The 15,147-nt window shown below is 51.5% G+C and overlaps 4 protein-coding genes across 4 annotated transcripts; 2 read left to right on the forward strand and 2 right to left on the reverse strand.

Moving 5' to 3' along the window:
* Nucleotides 1–55: 55 nt before the first annotated feature.
* N7498_010011 (AAA-ATPase Vps4-associated 1 family protein) lies at nt 56–840 on the forward strand (the record flags this gene model as incomplete). Its single annotated transcript, XM_058457067.1, has 4 exons — nt 56–166; nt 269–544; nt 606–673; nt 726–840. 4 exons carry the CDS (start codon nt 56–58, stop codon nt 838–840), a joined length of 570 nt encoding a protein of 189 aa, XP_058303966.1.
* A 3,108-nt stretch (nt 841–3,948) lies between these two features.
* On the reverse strand, nt 3,949–5,477 carry dspC (dual specificity phosphatase YVH1; the record flags this gene model as incomplete). Its single annotated transcript, XM_058457068.1, has 4 exons — nt 3,949–4,378; nt 4,431–4,781; nt 5,055–5,276; nt 5,392–5,477. The coding sequence occupies 4 exons, from the start codon at nt 5,475–5,477 to the stop codon at nt 3,949–3,951; spliced, it is 1,089 nt and encodes a 362-aa protein (XP_058303967.1).
* Nucleotides 5,478–9,414: 3,937 nt separating this feature from the next.
* Nucleotides 9,415–11,568, forward strand: znfA (putative C2H2 finger domain protein; the record flags this gene model as incomplete). Its single annotated transcript, XM_058457069.1, has 2 exons — nt 9,415–10,982; nt 11,034–11,568. 2 exons carry the CDS (start codon nt 9,415–9,417, stop codon nt 11,566–11,568), a joined length of 2,103 nt encoding a protein of 700 aa, XP_058303968.1.
* Nucleotides 11,569–12,782: 1,214 nt separating this feature from the next.
* N7498_010014 (putative acyl-CoA thioester hydrolase) lies at nt 12,783–14,339 on the reverse strand (the record flags this gene model as incomplete). Its single annotated transcript, XM_058457070.1, has 4 exons — nt 12,783–13,333; nt 13,386–13,567; nt 13,621–13,982; nt 14,034–14,339. 4 exons carry the CDS (start codon nt 14,337–14,339, stop codon nt 12,783–12,785), a joined length of 1,401 nt encoding a protein of 466 aa, XP_058303969.1.
* Between the last annotated feature and the right edge of the window lie 808 nt (nt 14,340–15,147).

The following is a 15,147-nucleotide window of genomic DNA, read 5'->3' on the forward strand; positions in this document are numbered from 1 at the left end:
TGTCAGTTGTCCTGAGCATTAATCAATAGCTTAGCAGAGAACCTGGATCTAGAGAATGTCGCTCAAGAATATCTACCATCTGCGTCGGGTTGCAGACACCTCCTCAAAAGCATGTTTGATCTGTTACAAGCCGTCGACCAGCGTGTTGATCACGCCAGACAACAAGGTAAGAAATTATTCCGAAGATCGATTAAATTCATTGGGCATGCTGAGAATCGGCCGCTCTGAAGCGGTACGTCTATGTATCCAAAGACTGATCTCAACCCAGGACTTCTTCTATGTGTGCCCCGCACACCTACAAGACCGGCACTTTTGCTCGCCGATCATCAACGCAGAGGCAGAAGCAGCGCGCCGTAAAGAGGAAGAAATGGCCAAAGAGATTGAACAGGTGAAAAAGGAGTATGAGGAAAAGCAGAAACGCAAGAAAGAGCGCGCTGCCAAGGACGACAAAGAGAAGAAAGATGACAAGGACAAGAGCAAGGAAGATTCTAAGGACAAGAAAGATGCAGAGTCTAAAGATGATGAAAAGGACAGAGATGATAAGGTGTGTGGTGATTTTTGATGTGACTTAACTCGTTATACAGTCGATTGATGATTGCCTGCAGATTGACTCGATTCGGAAAGCTGGAGAGTCTAAAGCAGACGCTTCTCCGAGAGTATTTGCTCTTCATAAGTAAGTTCCGGTGAAACTATTTTGTCTGTTCCTGTTGCTAACAAATCCTCAGGAACTTCTATCAGATGCGCATTGATCGGCTGCGAAATATCGAAATGGCCAAAAGGAACCAAGACAGAATGAAGAATCCTGCTCTTTTCCCTTCTGTTCCTAACCGTGGCCTCTAACTCTCAACGACATACCTATCCAGCTGAGCCGGATGCATGATTTGATCCCAGCGACGTGGGCAGTAACCTTCATGACAGCGTGGCTCAAGCCACGCTGGCAGTCATACTGTCGGGCGCCACAGATGCTTCGCAGCCCTGTGGTTCGTCGACACAAAGTCCCCTTTCCTGCATCTGATCGCGGAGGATAAAGGGTGCAACCGCGAAAAGCGCAAGGCCATCCGTCCTACACCCCTGCATATCATTCCCCCACACAGAACCTCCGTAAGGCCGAACCGAAATGGTGTCAACGCAGCGCGGTTGCATTCGGCAAAGCATGATCCACCATTTCAGCAGTGGGCCTTACCACAGCAACAGACTGCGCAGAGGCCATCACTTTTCAGAACCGAACCATCTGTATACGTGAAACTACCAGGTTCTCAATCCTGTTACAAGAATACTGGCTGCCTACCGTCGGGCTAAGTCTGCATATACCCAGCGAAGATCAGCCAACTAGCATCTCACCACATACGTACTTCAATACCAATCCTTTGCAAGGCCCCTTCAATCTATCCGTCCACCCGCAGATTCCTCGAAAGACATATCCTAAAAGAGCATAACGTGATCGCCCATAGAGTCATCACAAGCCATAAGCGAACCCTGACACTACGTGTTGCATGCGCTTGTAGTGGGGAATGCATCTAGGATAAGCACTAGAGCGAACCCCGTCAGCCTTAGTGGATCGTCGTAACGACTACTGGATAACGGGTACTTTAGCTTGTTCCCGGGGCTTGCGTTTGCGAAACCCCGGGAGTCGAAGGCGCGCCTGAAGCGGGGTTTCGGTTGCGAAATGTCTTTGGGGTCAAGTTGGCAGGTCCGATGGGGGCGGAGTCTACTAATCACCAGGGCTGTGTGAACAGGTTCGTGCAAGCTAGGGCAAAGATGGAAGGGCCGATTCCCAAATCTCATACTCCTTAAGTTTTAGCTTCTATATTCCCCCTATTCCGAAGCATCCGTATGCAACGGTCTCAACTAATTATAGGTCCTCGCATAGGTCAACACCATTTTCGTGATTCGCTCTACAATGATCCAGTTGCCTAGCAATGCCTCATCCTCCCTGGGTATAGAAAACATCTAGATGCGTCGATGAGCCCCGCGTGAAAATTAGGTACATATGCGTCCAGAGGATGCCTAGAAGGCTCTCGAAACTAGTATATTAAACTTACCCTACGGGATTTAGCGTAGCCGATAGCGTATTCGGATAGGAGTACCAGCCACTACTTGGCTATGTATGGCTGTGCATCACATGTGGCACGGGAGGCTAGGGTGTAGTTCATTTTGGCAATATTGATTGAATTTTTTTCAACGCGGTGTAAGTAGTTGGCGTCGCCGTTCTACATTAGGATAGCTCGAATCAACAAAACGTAATGACCTTCCCAGTTCAGTATATGGTCAGTCCATGGCACACGAGTTGCCCAACAGTACAGTACCTTGGTACATCTCAATATCAGATCCAAAGCAATCCGAAACGGACCCGACTCACAAAGCGTCAGAGCTTCATGCAAGGCGATCACACCAACCCTAACCGAAAAGGGGGCCAGGGGGCGGAACTTTAAGCGCTAGCTTCACGGAGAGGGGGGGCAAGGTAGCAAGCTATGATATCAGCGTCAACAAGACCCCATAGTGTCGACACAGGTAGTATGTAGGACTCCACTGCGAAGCTGAGAGTTCCCCTGCAAGGCAGTGTGCACTGCCCCACCCCCACCGAGGCCGACCCGCCAATAAGCGTGTGGAAGTATCTCGTTGGCATTCCTGACCTGAGCCAATTGTCCACGCTATGAAGGTGTTGCGCGGGTCCGAGTTATGGTCTTGGCCTCGCGGGCTGTCAGTGTTCGTCTTGGCTTTTTGTTTTTATCTTTATTTGATTTTTTTTTTGGTTCCAGGGAGGACAGCCCCTTAGAACTCCGTAAGTAATGACGGAGCGAAACGGGTGGATGACGGGTAATACGGATACGCGCGGTGATTGACCCAGGCGCCAATCGGGAGGCATAGGGAGACCCGCTTTTTGCACAGCCTTCTTCTCCCACCCTTGGAAAATTGTCCTCCACAAGAGGGAATTAATCACCGAGGTCTGCATCATTTGTCAGTGGTGATCTTGAAACACATTGAGAGCTTGTGTTCGAGCTTGTGTTCGGACAGGGTATGCTTTGTGGGGAGCGCAACTGTGACACCGAGTCATGTTTGCCTCTTTGGCGCGCGACTGACTAGATAGGTTTCGGATCACGAATTTAGCTCGATGCAGCCCTAAGCCTCGTTCAGGCACTGTTGACGGCGCTATTCATTGGCTGTCGCATATCGCCGTGTGGCCCTGAGATGTGAACTTGTACGAGACCGTGGAGCTATGGGCCTCTACGGTGTATACTTGCTATTGGAGGATGATGTTGGAGAGGCTTAAGCCCTGGGTCCTCTAAGAATAGGCTGACATTGGTGATCTCGAATCACATACTGCATCTGCCTATGGAGCATACGTAGCTCGCGATTTAGGCGTCAACCGAGCCGCTAGTATATTGTCTAGTGTTGCCTTTCCAACACGGATATCTTCGGGGCTGAACTTGTGCCTGAATGGACCAGTTCAGGAACCCACTGTGTGTGGGTCTAGAATGCCGTCCTGACTATGTATGTTTAAAAATGCTGCGCGGAGCTGCGACGGAGATAGAGCCTCACTGTTTTCCTTGCTGACAAGTGTATATCCACCGTGGAGCAGGTACGCATTGCTTTCCACAGAAAGTGATCTCGAGCGAGCTTTCGCCTCCACTGACGCAAGTGGCCGTGAAGATGGCGGTCTCAAGGCCGAGCATCTTGTGAAAGATCATTGCAGGGCTGTGGTGTGGCTTGAGGATGTACTGCAGGTCGACGGGATTCGCCATTGCCCTGTGGAGACAATCGACCAGCCCTGTGGAGACCTGGTCGAGTGTCACCTTTATGCATTGTGCAAAATAGCATACTGCGATCCAGGAAAAAAATGGAAAACAAAAAGGAAAATGCGTAGATTCTTCGCTTGGGAATGTCATCGCTCGTAAGATCTATTATGCATGCATGCCATATCATCGCTCGTCAACATCACCTCATATCTCACAAGTTTCCGCGCCCAGGACCATCGCCCGTTTCAGAAGACCGCATCCCTGGAGGCATACGAATACCTATTGCGGCCGGGGAAGGGTTCCCTGCTCCCCGGGTAGGATTAACCTTATTGGCAATGTCGACTCGGGCTTTGGCAAGGCCGATGGCCGGAACCACCCAATGACCGCAATTGCACTGCATGCCCTGCCATGCGAACTTGCCAATGTTGGCCCCGCAGGCGCCATGAGGGCATGTCAAGCGGCCGGACAAGGGGGCATCGCCCTCATAGTCATTGGGGCCCGCTTCAGGGAATAAGCTTGAGCGCATCCACTTCATTGGGTGTAAAAACACATGGGCGCACTCCGTATTCGATCGAATTTTGGCGCTCTCTTGCTTCTCCTGTTCGTGAGAAATGATGTATGGAGTCGAGGCAATCCCACGCCTTGATCGAAATTAGTCTTTCAACTTTACCGCATTGGGAAGGGGATACGAACCGGCACTTGCGACACTTAATCTCCACCGTTCGGCCGGTATCCTCCTGAGGCCGTTGAGGCTGCTCGTCTTCGAAACGGATTGACTTGATTTCTGGGGCACGCCCGCATGCCACACTTTCCTCGACCTCGCGACGGTATAGCCAGCGTTGGTACACGGGGTGATCCGCGACCTCCTCTGGACATCCCATCTCATGGTAAAGGTTCAGCTGTTCCATGAAGCCGTCATTGGGTTCACAGAGTGGCCGGCACTGGCGAATCAGCTCGAGTGCGGAGTCCGGTGTGAGCCCGCTACGCTGCTGGTGGAGCAAGTAGGCAATGCAGACAGTCGCGGATCGGGACTTGCCCATTGCACTAGTTCATCGTGTCAGCCGTCACTTTGCCTCAAAATGCGGGCCTAGCGCGCCGCGTGTCCACCGCAAACATAAAATGCAAAAAAGCAAAGAAGTATAAGTGAATGCCCAATAGGCCGTGTTTGCAGAAAGTATACTTCCGCCACGTGTAGATCGCAATTGATGCAGCACGTGATGACGTATGAGGCTGCCACGAATCGACAAAATCTTCCCAAAGGCAGAGACGGCGGAGAAAGGGGACGTGACGCAGGAGGCGCGGAACATGAGAACTTACCAATGCACAAGGACACTGCCGCCGGCGTCTAAGCCGGCCTGAATGAACCTGATAGCAGCCGGGATATGCTCGAGAAGATTATCATCGTCAACATCGTCAACATCGATCTTGTGATGCTGATAGCCTGCGAAGATGTCCTCGGACGGAGAGAGTCTTAAAACAGACACCACATGAGTGACATTGGCCCGTTCAAGAGCCGCTTTGTTTTTGAGGCAAAAGATGCTACAAAGTGGGGATGCTGGTCAGCGATATAGAAGACATGGCGATATGGTCCCAGCACGAGGCCCACTCCGCATGAGGCAATAGTATAGCATCCAGGTGCAGGGCGGTAACTCACCCTCCGATGTAGATGTTATGGCCGGGGATCTGGTTCATAGCCATGGCGCTGAGCAAGACAGGATCTTCCTGCAAACGAGACGTCATGAAAGCCGAAGTACAGTAATCGTAGACTATCAACAGAGGAGATCCAACTTGCTTAACCTGACTGAGGTTGCCGCGAGCCTCGGCCCTGCCAAACTCAAAAATTCTGTTAGGGCAAGGGCTTGGCGGAACCAGGTGATGGTTTCTGCCTCAGGCATGATAAGGCATTTTATGGGAACCCCTCAAAGGGAATATCAGCATCCGCGGCAAATTTCATTTACGGTCCACAAGGAGGACCCAAAAGGTCAAGTACAAGCGTCGCAGTCAATCCTGGCTTCGAAATGATAAACCACATTCAATCCTACAGTAGATGTGGGTAGACCCGACGCTCTGGAGTTACCCACCCGCAATGTCACTCCGCATTTCAAGGATTGAACTGGAGAGTGGAATGAACCACTCACACTTCTCCATATCCCCGCCACCAAAGTCTCGTATCTCTTTCCAGAAGGGGGAAATTCCAGAAACCCGAATATCGGTGTAGAAGCTGACGCAAAGACTAGCCGAGCGGTTCACGCCGCTGTGGGGCACCTGGGTTTATCGACAAGGTATGTACAAAAACACGCGAGCCGATTCGCCGGGCTGCCAAGGGATTTGGGCCCAGTATTGGCTCTGACTTGCCGCAAGTAAGTTAGAGCGAAAGGCAGGAACATTTCCATTTGCATCGACACGCCCTCAGCACGGCGGGTTATAGGCCTGGCTGACTCGGTCAGACGGTCACATCGGCCGAGACGGAGGCGTTGGCGCACACGCGCTCCTAGGCTGCAGCCTTCTAATAAGGCTGAGGCCCGGCACAGCCCTGTCTGACTGCGTCCGATGGATGTGCTGACGGTGCCATGTCGGACAATCACTGCCCCATGCTACAGTGGTGTTGCAAGAGTTTGAAACCACCTTATGTACCTTTCTTTACCGCCTGCTTGTTAGAAGCACACTAACGCCCGTTGAGAGAATATGAATGGTGGAACTACTAATTGCCGGCAGAATAAATAGCTCGGTACCTAAAAGGGTTTCAAACTCTTGGAACGCCACTGTATGTAGAATCATGGAGCCCGGTACGTCTGCTACATACAGTACGCTCTACAGACGTGCATGTACAGCCCCAACTTGTATTTGTTGATGGCCAAACCCGGACTTGACTGCGCCGATCCATAGAATCCAAGAAACTCTATTGCGACTAGTGGACTTGGAGCTTGGGGAACCCGCAAGCCACAGCTCGAGAGACGGTGATGACGCTGAGGAGTACCAAGAGTATATGTCCTGTCGCCATCCTGCCTCGTACGACTGCGATTTACGGGTCGATCGAGTTAGTGTCTGGGATGTCGGGCGATCTCATTTAGAGGTTTATGTAGCGTACGATAGTGTACGGTGGTCAATAATGACCATGCGTAGGGCTTACCTGGCCCATCCGCCCTATGGGCTCCTAGGCTGTGGGGGTGACTGTACATGTAGCCCCTGGAACTCGAGGTGTCAACTATAGACGAAACCAATTTATCGTTACCAAGGTTCCCCTCTTGTATTTGGTCTTTTTCGGCGAATGATGAATCAGGGCAAAAAAGGAACAGAAATTTGACCCTCAAGCTGATGTGGAGCACGAGTCATGCACTTCTGGTCCACGTCCCAGATGAGCCTCGATCTACGTTACCGTTGGCGCTAGGTGACCTGTCCGAGGTAAAGAATGTCCGACAACCTTGTCAGTGTCTAGGGATCACCAAGTATTCCTGAGAGGGCCCTTCCCCTTGCACTCCAAATGCTAAATGACAGCGGACCGGCAGTGTGGCAGTGCATGCATGACTGGGCCCAAAGTGGAGGGCGCTAGGAAATCAGTGGGTCTGCTTCCACGACTCAGCACTGGCCGTTTAAAGGAAGGGGTGTTCTCTCTGGCTTTTGAATGTTACTGAACCCCCAAGGCACATCGTGAATGGGAGGGATCTGAATGCTCCGCTCCAACTCGATCGGATCGGGTGCGCAGACTGAAGGTATCCCTGCAGATACCCTGCTATGACATTTGGGGAATCTTCTTGGGCCAATCCCAGCAGATATAAGCCTACCGCCAAGACTCCTAAGATTCCCCGGTGCATATGGTCACTGGTCGTAAATCCGTTCACGCGTTGCTCAGCCTGTATGATTATCGAGCTGTTGTCCATTGCATTGGCTCGTCGGTCTCCTGGACGCCAGTCAAATTGGCCACCCACTCTAACCCATGGCTTTTCCAAAACGGATGGTATCTCTTTCCCTCTGCTGCTGCTGTGCTGGGGTCATTGATTGCGTACCCAGATGAAGCACTCTGCATGCGACACTCTACCTCATGGACACCCTGACGAATGATGCACATCCCCCCGGTAACCCCTCCACCTCCAAGCGATCATCGCGAGGCGTCCAATATACGAGACATGAAAAGTGACACCCCACTCTGGCGTCAACCTTGCACTGGAGCCAGGGTATTTTTTATTACTCCGTGGTTGGCTTCAGAAGATAGATTTATCCAGGAGCTCATTCCCATTTGTCCGCAGGGGACGGAATAAAGGGAGGGGGTCCACGCTTGGAACCTTGAGGAACCCCTGTCGGCTTCGATCATCCCAGTTTCTGGAAGACCCAATACCCTAGGTAGCCGACAGCTGAACCACGGATGATCAGCCAGCGCCGGTGAGGGGAGGGGCGTACCTGGAGACGCGGGTAAAATTACAGGAATTCCGTGTACTCCCTAAGGCTGACGGGGAAAGGCAGAGTTTAATCCCAGCCCTGTGCCCTACCTACAGGAGGCGCAACACGTAGTGTGTCATGTCCAACGTGGCGACCACCCACGCGGGTTGGACAATGCCATCAAGATCTGACGATCCTATCATTCTCCACCCGCAACGATTTGTACGGTATGTAAGCGTGTAAGCCGATTACATACATATACCCGTACCACGCCTTTTCCAGAGTTGCCTCCACGCCAAAACGTCAGGGCCCAGAAATGCAGCTTTAAGTCCGGGTGAAGCAACGGTTTTCATGTTTCAATCATTTTTTTCGCCTCTTTGCTGTAGGCTCCGTTCCAGAATCCTACCGTTCCCACCAACTCCCCACCCCTTTCTCCTTGGCCTTCAGCTCGGTGAGGATGAGATCACCGAGATCGCCTCCCTTTCCTTAATTACTTCGGCTCGAATCCTTGGATCCAATCAACTGGTTGCACCGCCATCTTTGCCCGAGACTTCCTAACTGCCCGATCTCTTCCTCCCAATTCCTCTTTTCCTTTACTTGACTAGTGCCACGGGCTGCATTTTTGGATTTGTGATCTCCATTTTCATTTTCATTTTCATTTTCAGCTGTACCTTCCTTAAGCCAGCCCCGATCATCCCCAATTGTTCAGACGGTGGCGGGGTGCCCGGGTAGACCATATACTCGCTTCTCAAATCGCATTGCCTTTCCCTGTGACTCTCTGACTCTCTGACTCTCGGTCCCTGCGGTTCATTCGGTCCGAAAAAGCATTCGCGGCTCTGATCCCGCGCACTGCCATTGATTGGGTCCATAGTATACTGACTGAGGCTTTGTGTGTCACTTGCAAACGTCTCATCCCATGAGGCGATCGCTCCAAGGTCCCGAGGTGTGTTCTCCAAATTTCAGCCCTATTCCTTGCGCGCGACATCAGCTCGGTTCCACCGGTCTGACTTGGAACTAGTTCTCAGACCGCAACCACCGTGACTCTCGCCGCTTGACTTTCTCGCCCTTGGAAGCTGGACCTTCTACTATCGGACGTGGGAAGTGGTTAGCAGTCCGCCTCGGAATCGGCGTTTCACGACCGATCGTTTGCACTCAACTGGATTGGGTTATCGCTGCGACTTAGGATCTTGATTCGATCTGCTTACTGAACTTCTTGCCTCTTTTTTTTTTTTTCTTTCGCGCCTCTTCTCCCGTCTCAGCTCGTCCATGTCCGCACGCGGCGCCCCGTCGAATGCGCTCTAGAATGATCCTTCGACTTGATCCCTCGTCGAACTTCTATGAATCCAAAGGTCGAGACCGTCACGACGATAGATCCCTTCACATGATGTCCGATTTGCCATTCTCATCCCACGGCCCGTTACCTATACCGTCCCGACCCGTCATGAATACCGCGCCGCCGCCACTTCCCCCACCCCCAAGGATCCGCGATCTAGAGAACGGTTATGATGCTGGCTGGTTGCATGGGAATCCCGGACGACCAACAAACATACTCCCTCCGATAAACCCAAATTCGAGCTTATATGGCGGTCATCGAAGGCCTGATTCTGCACCGAAGAGCGATCCTATGGTGGTGGATGAACTGGAAGGAAGACAGAGCGGATTGCCGATATCGCGCAGTCCGGAGGCTCAGATTAAGATCGAGCCGCCACCTCCAACAGATGACGGATTCCCGAATTCTATGGCCGTTAATTCGACAGGTCCAATTCTCAAAGGCGAGCGTGATTTCTCACTGCGAAGCGTGAAAGACTCGTCAAATGCTTATGACCAACATCTTCTCTCGAAAATTGGAAGCTCGCTTTCGCCGCGGGGATCTATTAGCCATGGATCGGACAACCGGGCCTCCATTGACCACCGGGGTTCTATTCCCGCACTCACCGTTCCGTCGCGAACATCAAGCAATCTGCCTTCACCGGGGCCTTCCGAAGGCTCTACTCTCGATGTAAAGTGGTACAGCCCTCAATCTGCTGGAGCCGTATCTCCCGGGAGTAAGATGGGTTGGAGGGAGTATATCGAAGGTCGCAGCCCAAGCGTGGAGAGCAATGCTCCTTCAATGGCAATGGACTACGACACGACATACATGCGAGATGTGAGCCGACGACGGTTTCGCGGAACGACACCTTCTCGGGAAGATAGTATCAGTCTACCCAGTCGATCAAATCGGGGGAGTTATGACCAGGCAGTGTTTTCAGATATTGAAGGCGACTTCTCCGAGCCCGCGGCTCCGCGACAGTTCATTCTGCGCGAACCTACTCCGCCGTATCCGGATGGCTCGAAGCAGGGCATGAAGCGAAGAGCATCTTCGCCTCCGCGGGAACCCATCAGCGATGATAGGCATACCCTTCACATGGCTACGAGCAACGGCGATCTGTCTCAACGCAGGACGAGTGGGCATCCTTTCACAAATACGTTATCGGTAAACAGCGGCTATGCACCAAGCCAACGGACTCTCTCCGCTGCGTCTTCCCTGAGCATTCGGACCTCCGGGTCATACTCATCTGCTCTGTCCATAGGAGGAAGCAGCATGACTAGCCTCTCGCCTTACGACAGACTATCTCCGGGGGGTCTATCTCCCAGCTCCGACCTTGATACCTACCACGAAAAGTCCATTTTGAACCCCAGCTCACCTGTGGCACCCGTGCTAATTTCACGGAGTGCTAACTCCCTCGAGCCCCCTCTCACGGATTCCACCGGTAAGGTATCCATGGCGCCAATCCTGAGCGTTCCCAAACCTCCTACAAAGATCAGTGGTCTGTACATCTGCGACTGTTGTCCCAAGAAACCCAAAAAGTTCGACAATCCTGACGATCTACGGTGAGATCACACCCACCACTTTCCCAGGAACCTCAACTAACCCCAACCCAGGGCCCACGAGATGGAAAAGCAATACGCATGCCAATACTGCAACAACCGATTCAAGAACAAAAATGAAGCCGAACGCCACCAAAACTCCCTTCATCTCCGCCGCCACTCTTGGTCCTGCGCCGCCCTCCCAGGTTTCCAAGCCGCCTTCCACGGCTCAGTCACCCCATCTTGCCAAACATCCGCCGGTCCTTCACACGATACATGTGGGTACTGCGGCGAAGAATTCTCCAACTTCCCACGCCCCAACTGGGACAGTCGTTTTGAGCACTTGACTACCGTCCATAAGTTCGGCGAGTGCAATAATGCGAAGAAGTTCTTCCGTGCGGATCACTTCCGGCAGCACTTGAAGCATAGTCATGCTGGGACGAGCGGCAAGTGGACCAACATTTTGGAGAATGCTTGTATGAAGGAGGAGGAGCCGCCGGAGCCGAGGGATAAGGCTGGCTCAGGCTCAGGTGGTGCATCTGGCCACTCTCAGTCGAATTCGGGATCCTTGACATCGAATACGATTGAGGAGGTTCTTAGTGAACAATGATGAATTGCGTTCGCCTGGAGTGGATAGCCTTTTGGCAATCAATGGCGCTCTCGTAAGCATTATCCATCATCGAGAAGCCAACCACAACACCCATCCACCCACCTGCGCTTCCCAGGATCTACATATTCGATCCATATTCGTTTGGCCGTTCGCCGGCGCCATCTACCATTCAGCTCTTACCGGTGTCATACTCATCATCTCACAATCTTCTGCTCCGCAGCAAGATCCCCACCTCTTCATTCTCAAATTGAACTATCCAGCCTAGAACTTCCTATTCCCAAGTGAAGGGGGAAAGCACGGATATCACGAATTTACACGAATCAATCATTTTTGCCATATCGCCGGGAGGGAGTTTCGAGTTTCCTGGGATTTAGGTACCTGTATACCTAGTTGCATTACCTGAGTGGAATTATCATTCCCCATCAGGAGTCGTTTTCTTTTTTTGTCATCGGTGGAGTCGGCTCACGGTTGGCGGTTTGGCTTTGCGTCTTGTCTCTTCTTTCTTCTGCTCACATATACCCTTCCCTAGGCTCCCTTGGCCCACCGTAAACATACATGCAAGTGTGGCACGTGTTAAAGGCGACTTGGAGCGTTGTATATAGAATTACTATGCGGCTCTGAAAGGACGAACTGAAAAAGTATACACTGTTATATTATGAATATATTAAGGTAAGAAACTGGTGTATGAAAATGGTGAAAATTACGCCCACTGAGGGCCATGCCTGAGGTGTATAGAAGAAATTATTTTATCAGCAGTACAGTCCACGTGTAATGGAGTCAGCCTTGGGTACTCTATAAAGGGCAGCGATACGCAGTTAATATACGGTTGAACTCCTAAACGTATTCGGATTTATTTAAACCTCGCCTGCGAACCGATAGTCCTAGTTCCCTTTCGAAGAGCAACCATCAACTTGCTAGTTCCACAACTCCATCCACTTAACCGGCCCCAGGGTTGTTCTCCCCTATATACGCCACTCCACCTTATTTCTCGCCCTCGATTTTACAGGTTCTTATTTTCTCTATGTAAAAATTTGACTTTGGAAAGGTCACATTATGATCTATGTACTTTCGTCATCTGTGTTGGGCTTTGGGTCATCTCGGTAATAATACACCCAAATAATAATGTTGGGAATTAACATTCAATTCCACCTCGCATAATGCACACATTCAAACTGAAGGCCTGTAAACCATCTATTTAGCCTATGATACACATTCTACTCAGTAACACTATCCTGAATACTCCGCAACGCACTGCTCTTATGCGCCGGATCGATCGCAGCCGCATTCCTCGCCCTCCGGCGCGCATCAGTCCACAACATAAACTCCCCATAGCTCTTCGGCATAACATGCACATCCTTCTCAACTAGGAAAGTGTAGTTGAACATGCCAGTCGACTTCCTCGTGCCACCGTGCTCAACGTCGCGGACCTTAGAGTCAACGCGCACTTGCACGCGGGTAAATTTGCTCGCGTCCTCGCGCTCTTCGGGCTCGGTGTACGCCACCGTTGCGCGGAGGTACAGCACGCTGCCGACGGGAACGGGGTTCTCAAATGTTGATGGGTCGAGGGCGAGGAAGTTAGGTCGCGCGTGCGCGAAGGAGGCAGCGCAGCAGAAGGCTAGCTCAAAGGATTGTTTTAAGAGGAAGCCACCGAAGATCATGAAATTGTGGCGGTTGCGGTCTTGGGGTTGCATGATCATGGCGGATTTGAGGACGGTGTCACTCATGAAGACTTGGTTTTCGGGGCGAACGGCGGGGACTTGGGGGTCTGTGGATGGGTGTAAGTACATGGGTGTGGGTTTGTGCAGGTAGACACTTACTGAGATAGGACATCTCTTTTGTCCACATTGAGTGGATCAGATTACTCTCCTCGTTATCGGGGGCTTTCTCTAGGAGACTGCGGGTGCGGAGGGCCTTTTTGGCTTTGGAGTTTGCCTCGCCCTTCTTGAAGATTGCCTGCTCCTCTTCCGTCTCGATGAGCAGAGGTGCCACGGGAACCGGCCTATAGATATTTTAGTATGAACCTATGCAGCGACGAGTATGAAGAGAACGTACTTCTTAGTAGCCGGATCAAGTGAGACCATAGTAAAAGCACAGGTTATCAAAACATCCTCAGGTTTAGCAGCCTCGCCCTCGGGGCGGACCTTGGACACCTGGCAAGAAACCTCCATACTGGACCGTCCCGTGGCATACGAGACCTGGCCAGTAAGCTCGAGATCGCAAATCTCCATCAGCGGATGCTCGATAGTGATACGATCCACGGCAGCAGTAACGGTGCTGACACCATCGCCGGTGTGGCGGTACGCAATGACTCCAGCAAGGGCATCGAGGTCCATCAGCAATGAACCAAGTCGGATGTGTCCACTAGCATTGAGATAGTGATCCAAGAGCCATTTATCTTGAGCCAACGGAAGAATCTGTACAAACAATATTAGCAGGAGTTTTGTTTTAGCATTTTCATTACATACAGCACTGTAATAGCTATCCGACATTTTCTTTGGCGTCAAATCTGGCTTGACACTCGGCGCCGCAGGCTCACCATCCTCAGCAACCTTGGCAGCCTCACGACTAGCTGTCAAAGCATCAATCCAAGGCGTCTTGACGCGCATGGGCATCCAGGTAGGCCGGAATGCGGCATTTGTCGGCGTTGAGTGGAAATCCCGGGGATGCGTGCTCGGCGATTGCGTGGCCGCAATGGCGCGTGCAGACAACACGGCCGGAGCTATGCTCTTAGAGCGGACAAGTGCAGTCCTTCTTCCCGCGAGACCCAACATTTTAATTGTGTGATAGAGCGTAGATGCAAGAATCAAGATATCCAACGATTACGTCGAAGCCGAGAGACCGGCCCGGTCGCGCCCAATCAGGTTAGCGCCCGGCATTCCGGGGATTCTCGGGGGTTAAGTGCCGAACGCAGTGTGTAGAGTAGTTCTCGTTGACAATGGAATCTTGTATGACTTGGAGTAGATATATGTATGGTTAATGGATAAATATTTGAGAAATTTGCGCTAGGGTCTAGCATTTCCTCTTAACGTAGGAGTAGACCGCCATCCGCAGATCTCGGGGACCCGTCGTTCCAACTCGCGAGGTCGGTGCCGGCATTAAACCCACCACGATTCACCCCTGCACAGAGGAAAGCTTGGCCTGCATGGAGAACTATATGCATGCTTATTCGAGTATTTGCCAAACTCAAAGCAACATCTCTCAACCATGTAGCTCTCGACCGAGACCTAGCATAACAAGAGGTCAGTGATAGATAGCACCGAATGCACCTATATAATCTTGAATATGACCGAGATTCAAGAAATAGGTTCCGTCAAAGATATCCTGAATATATACATTGAAATAATATCTAAACAGTCCAAGTCACCCCGTAACAATGAGGCACCCTATGAACTCGAATATCAAGAACCGGAACACTCCACAACGGGGACCCTACCAGCGCGAAAACTTCCCGAAGGCCAACCGGGGCCAGATGTCACTCTTTAATACCAGTACGTCCCAGTTTCCTGCTCATTGAGGGTTTATCTGTTAGTGCTTTTACAGAGCCCGGCCCTAAGTCTTCCTCGATGATCCCGGAGAAAG

The sequence above is a fragment of the Penicillium cinerascens genome (assembly GCF_028974065.1).
Source record: "Penicillium cinerascens strain IBT 15544 chromosome Unknown scaffold_4_segment0_segment1, whole genome shotgun sequence".
In the NCBI taxonomy this organism is placed as follows: domain Eukaryota; kingdom Fungi; phylum Ascomycota; class Eurotiomycetes; order Eurotiales; family Aspergillaceae; genus Penicillium; species Penicillium cinerascens.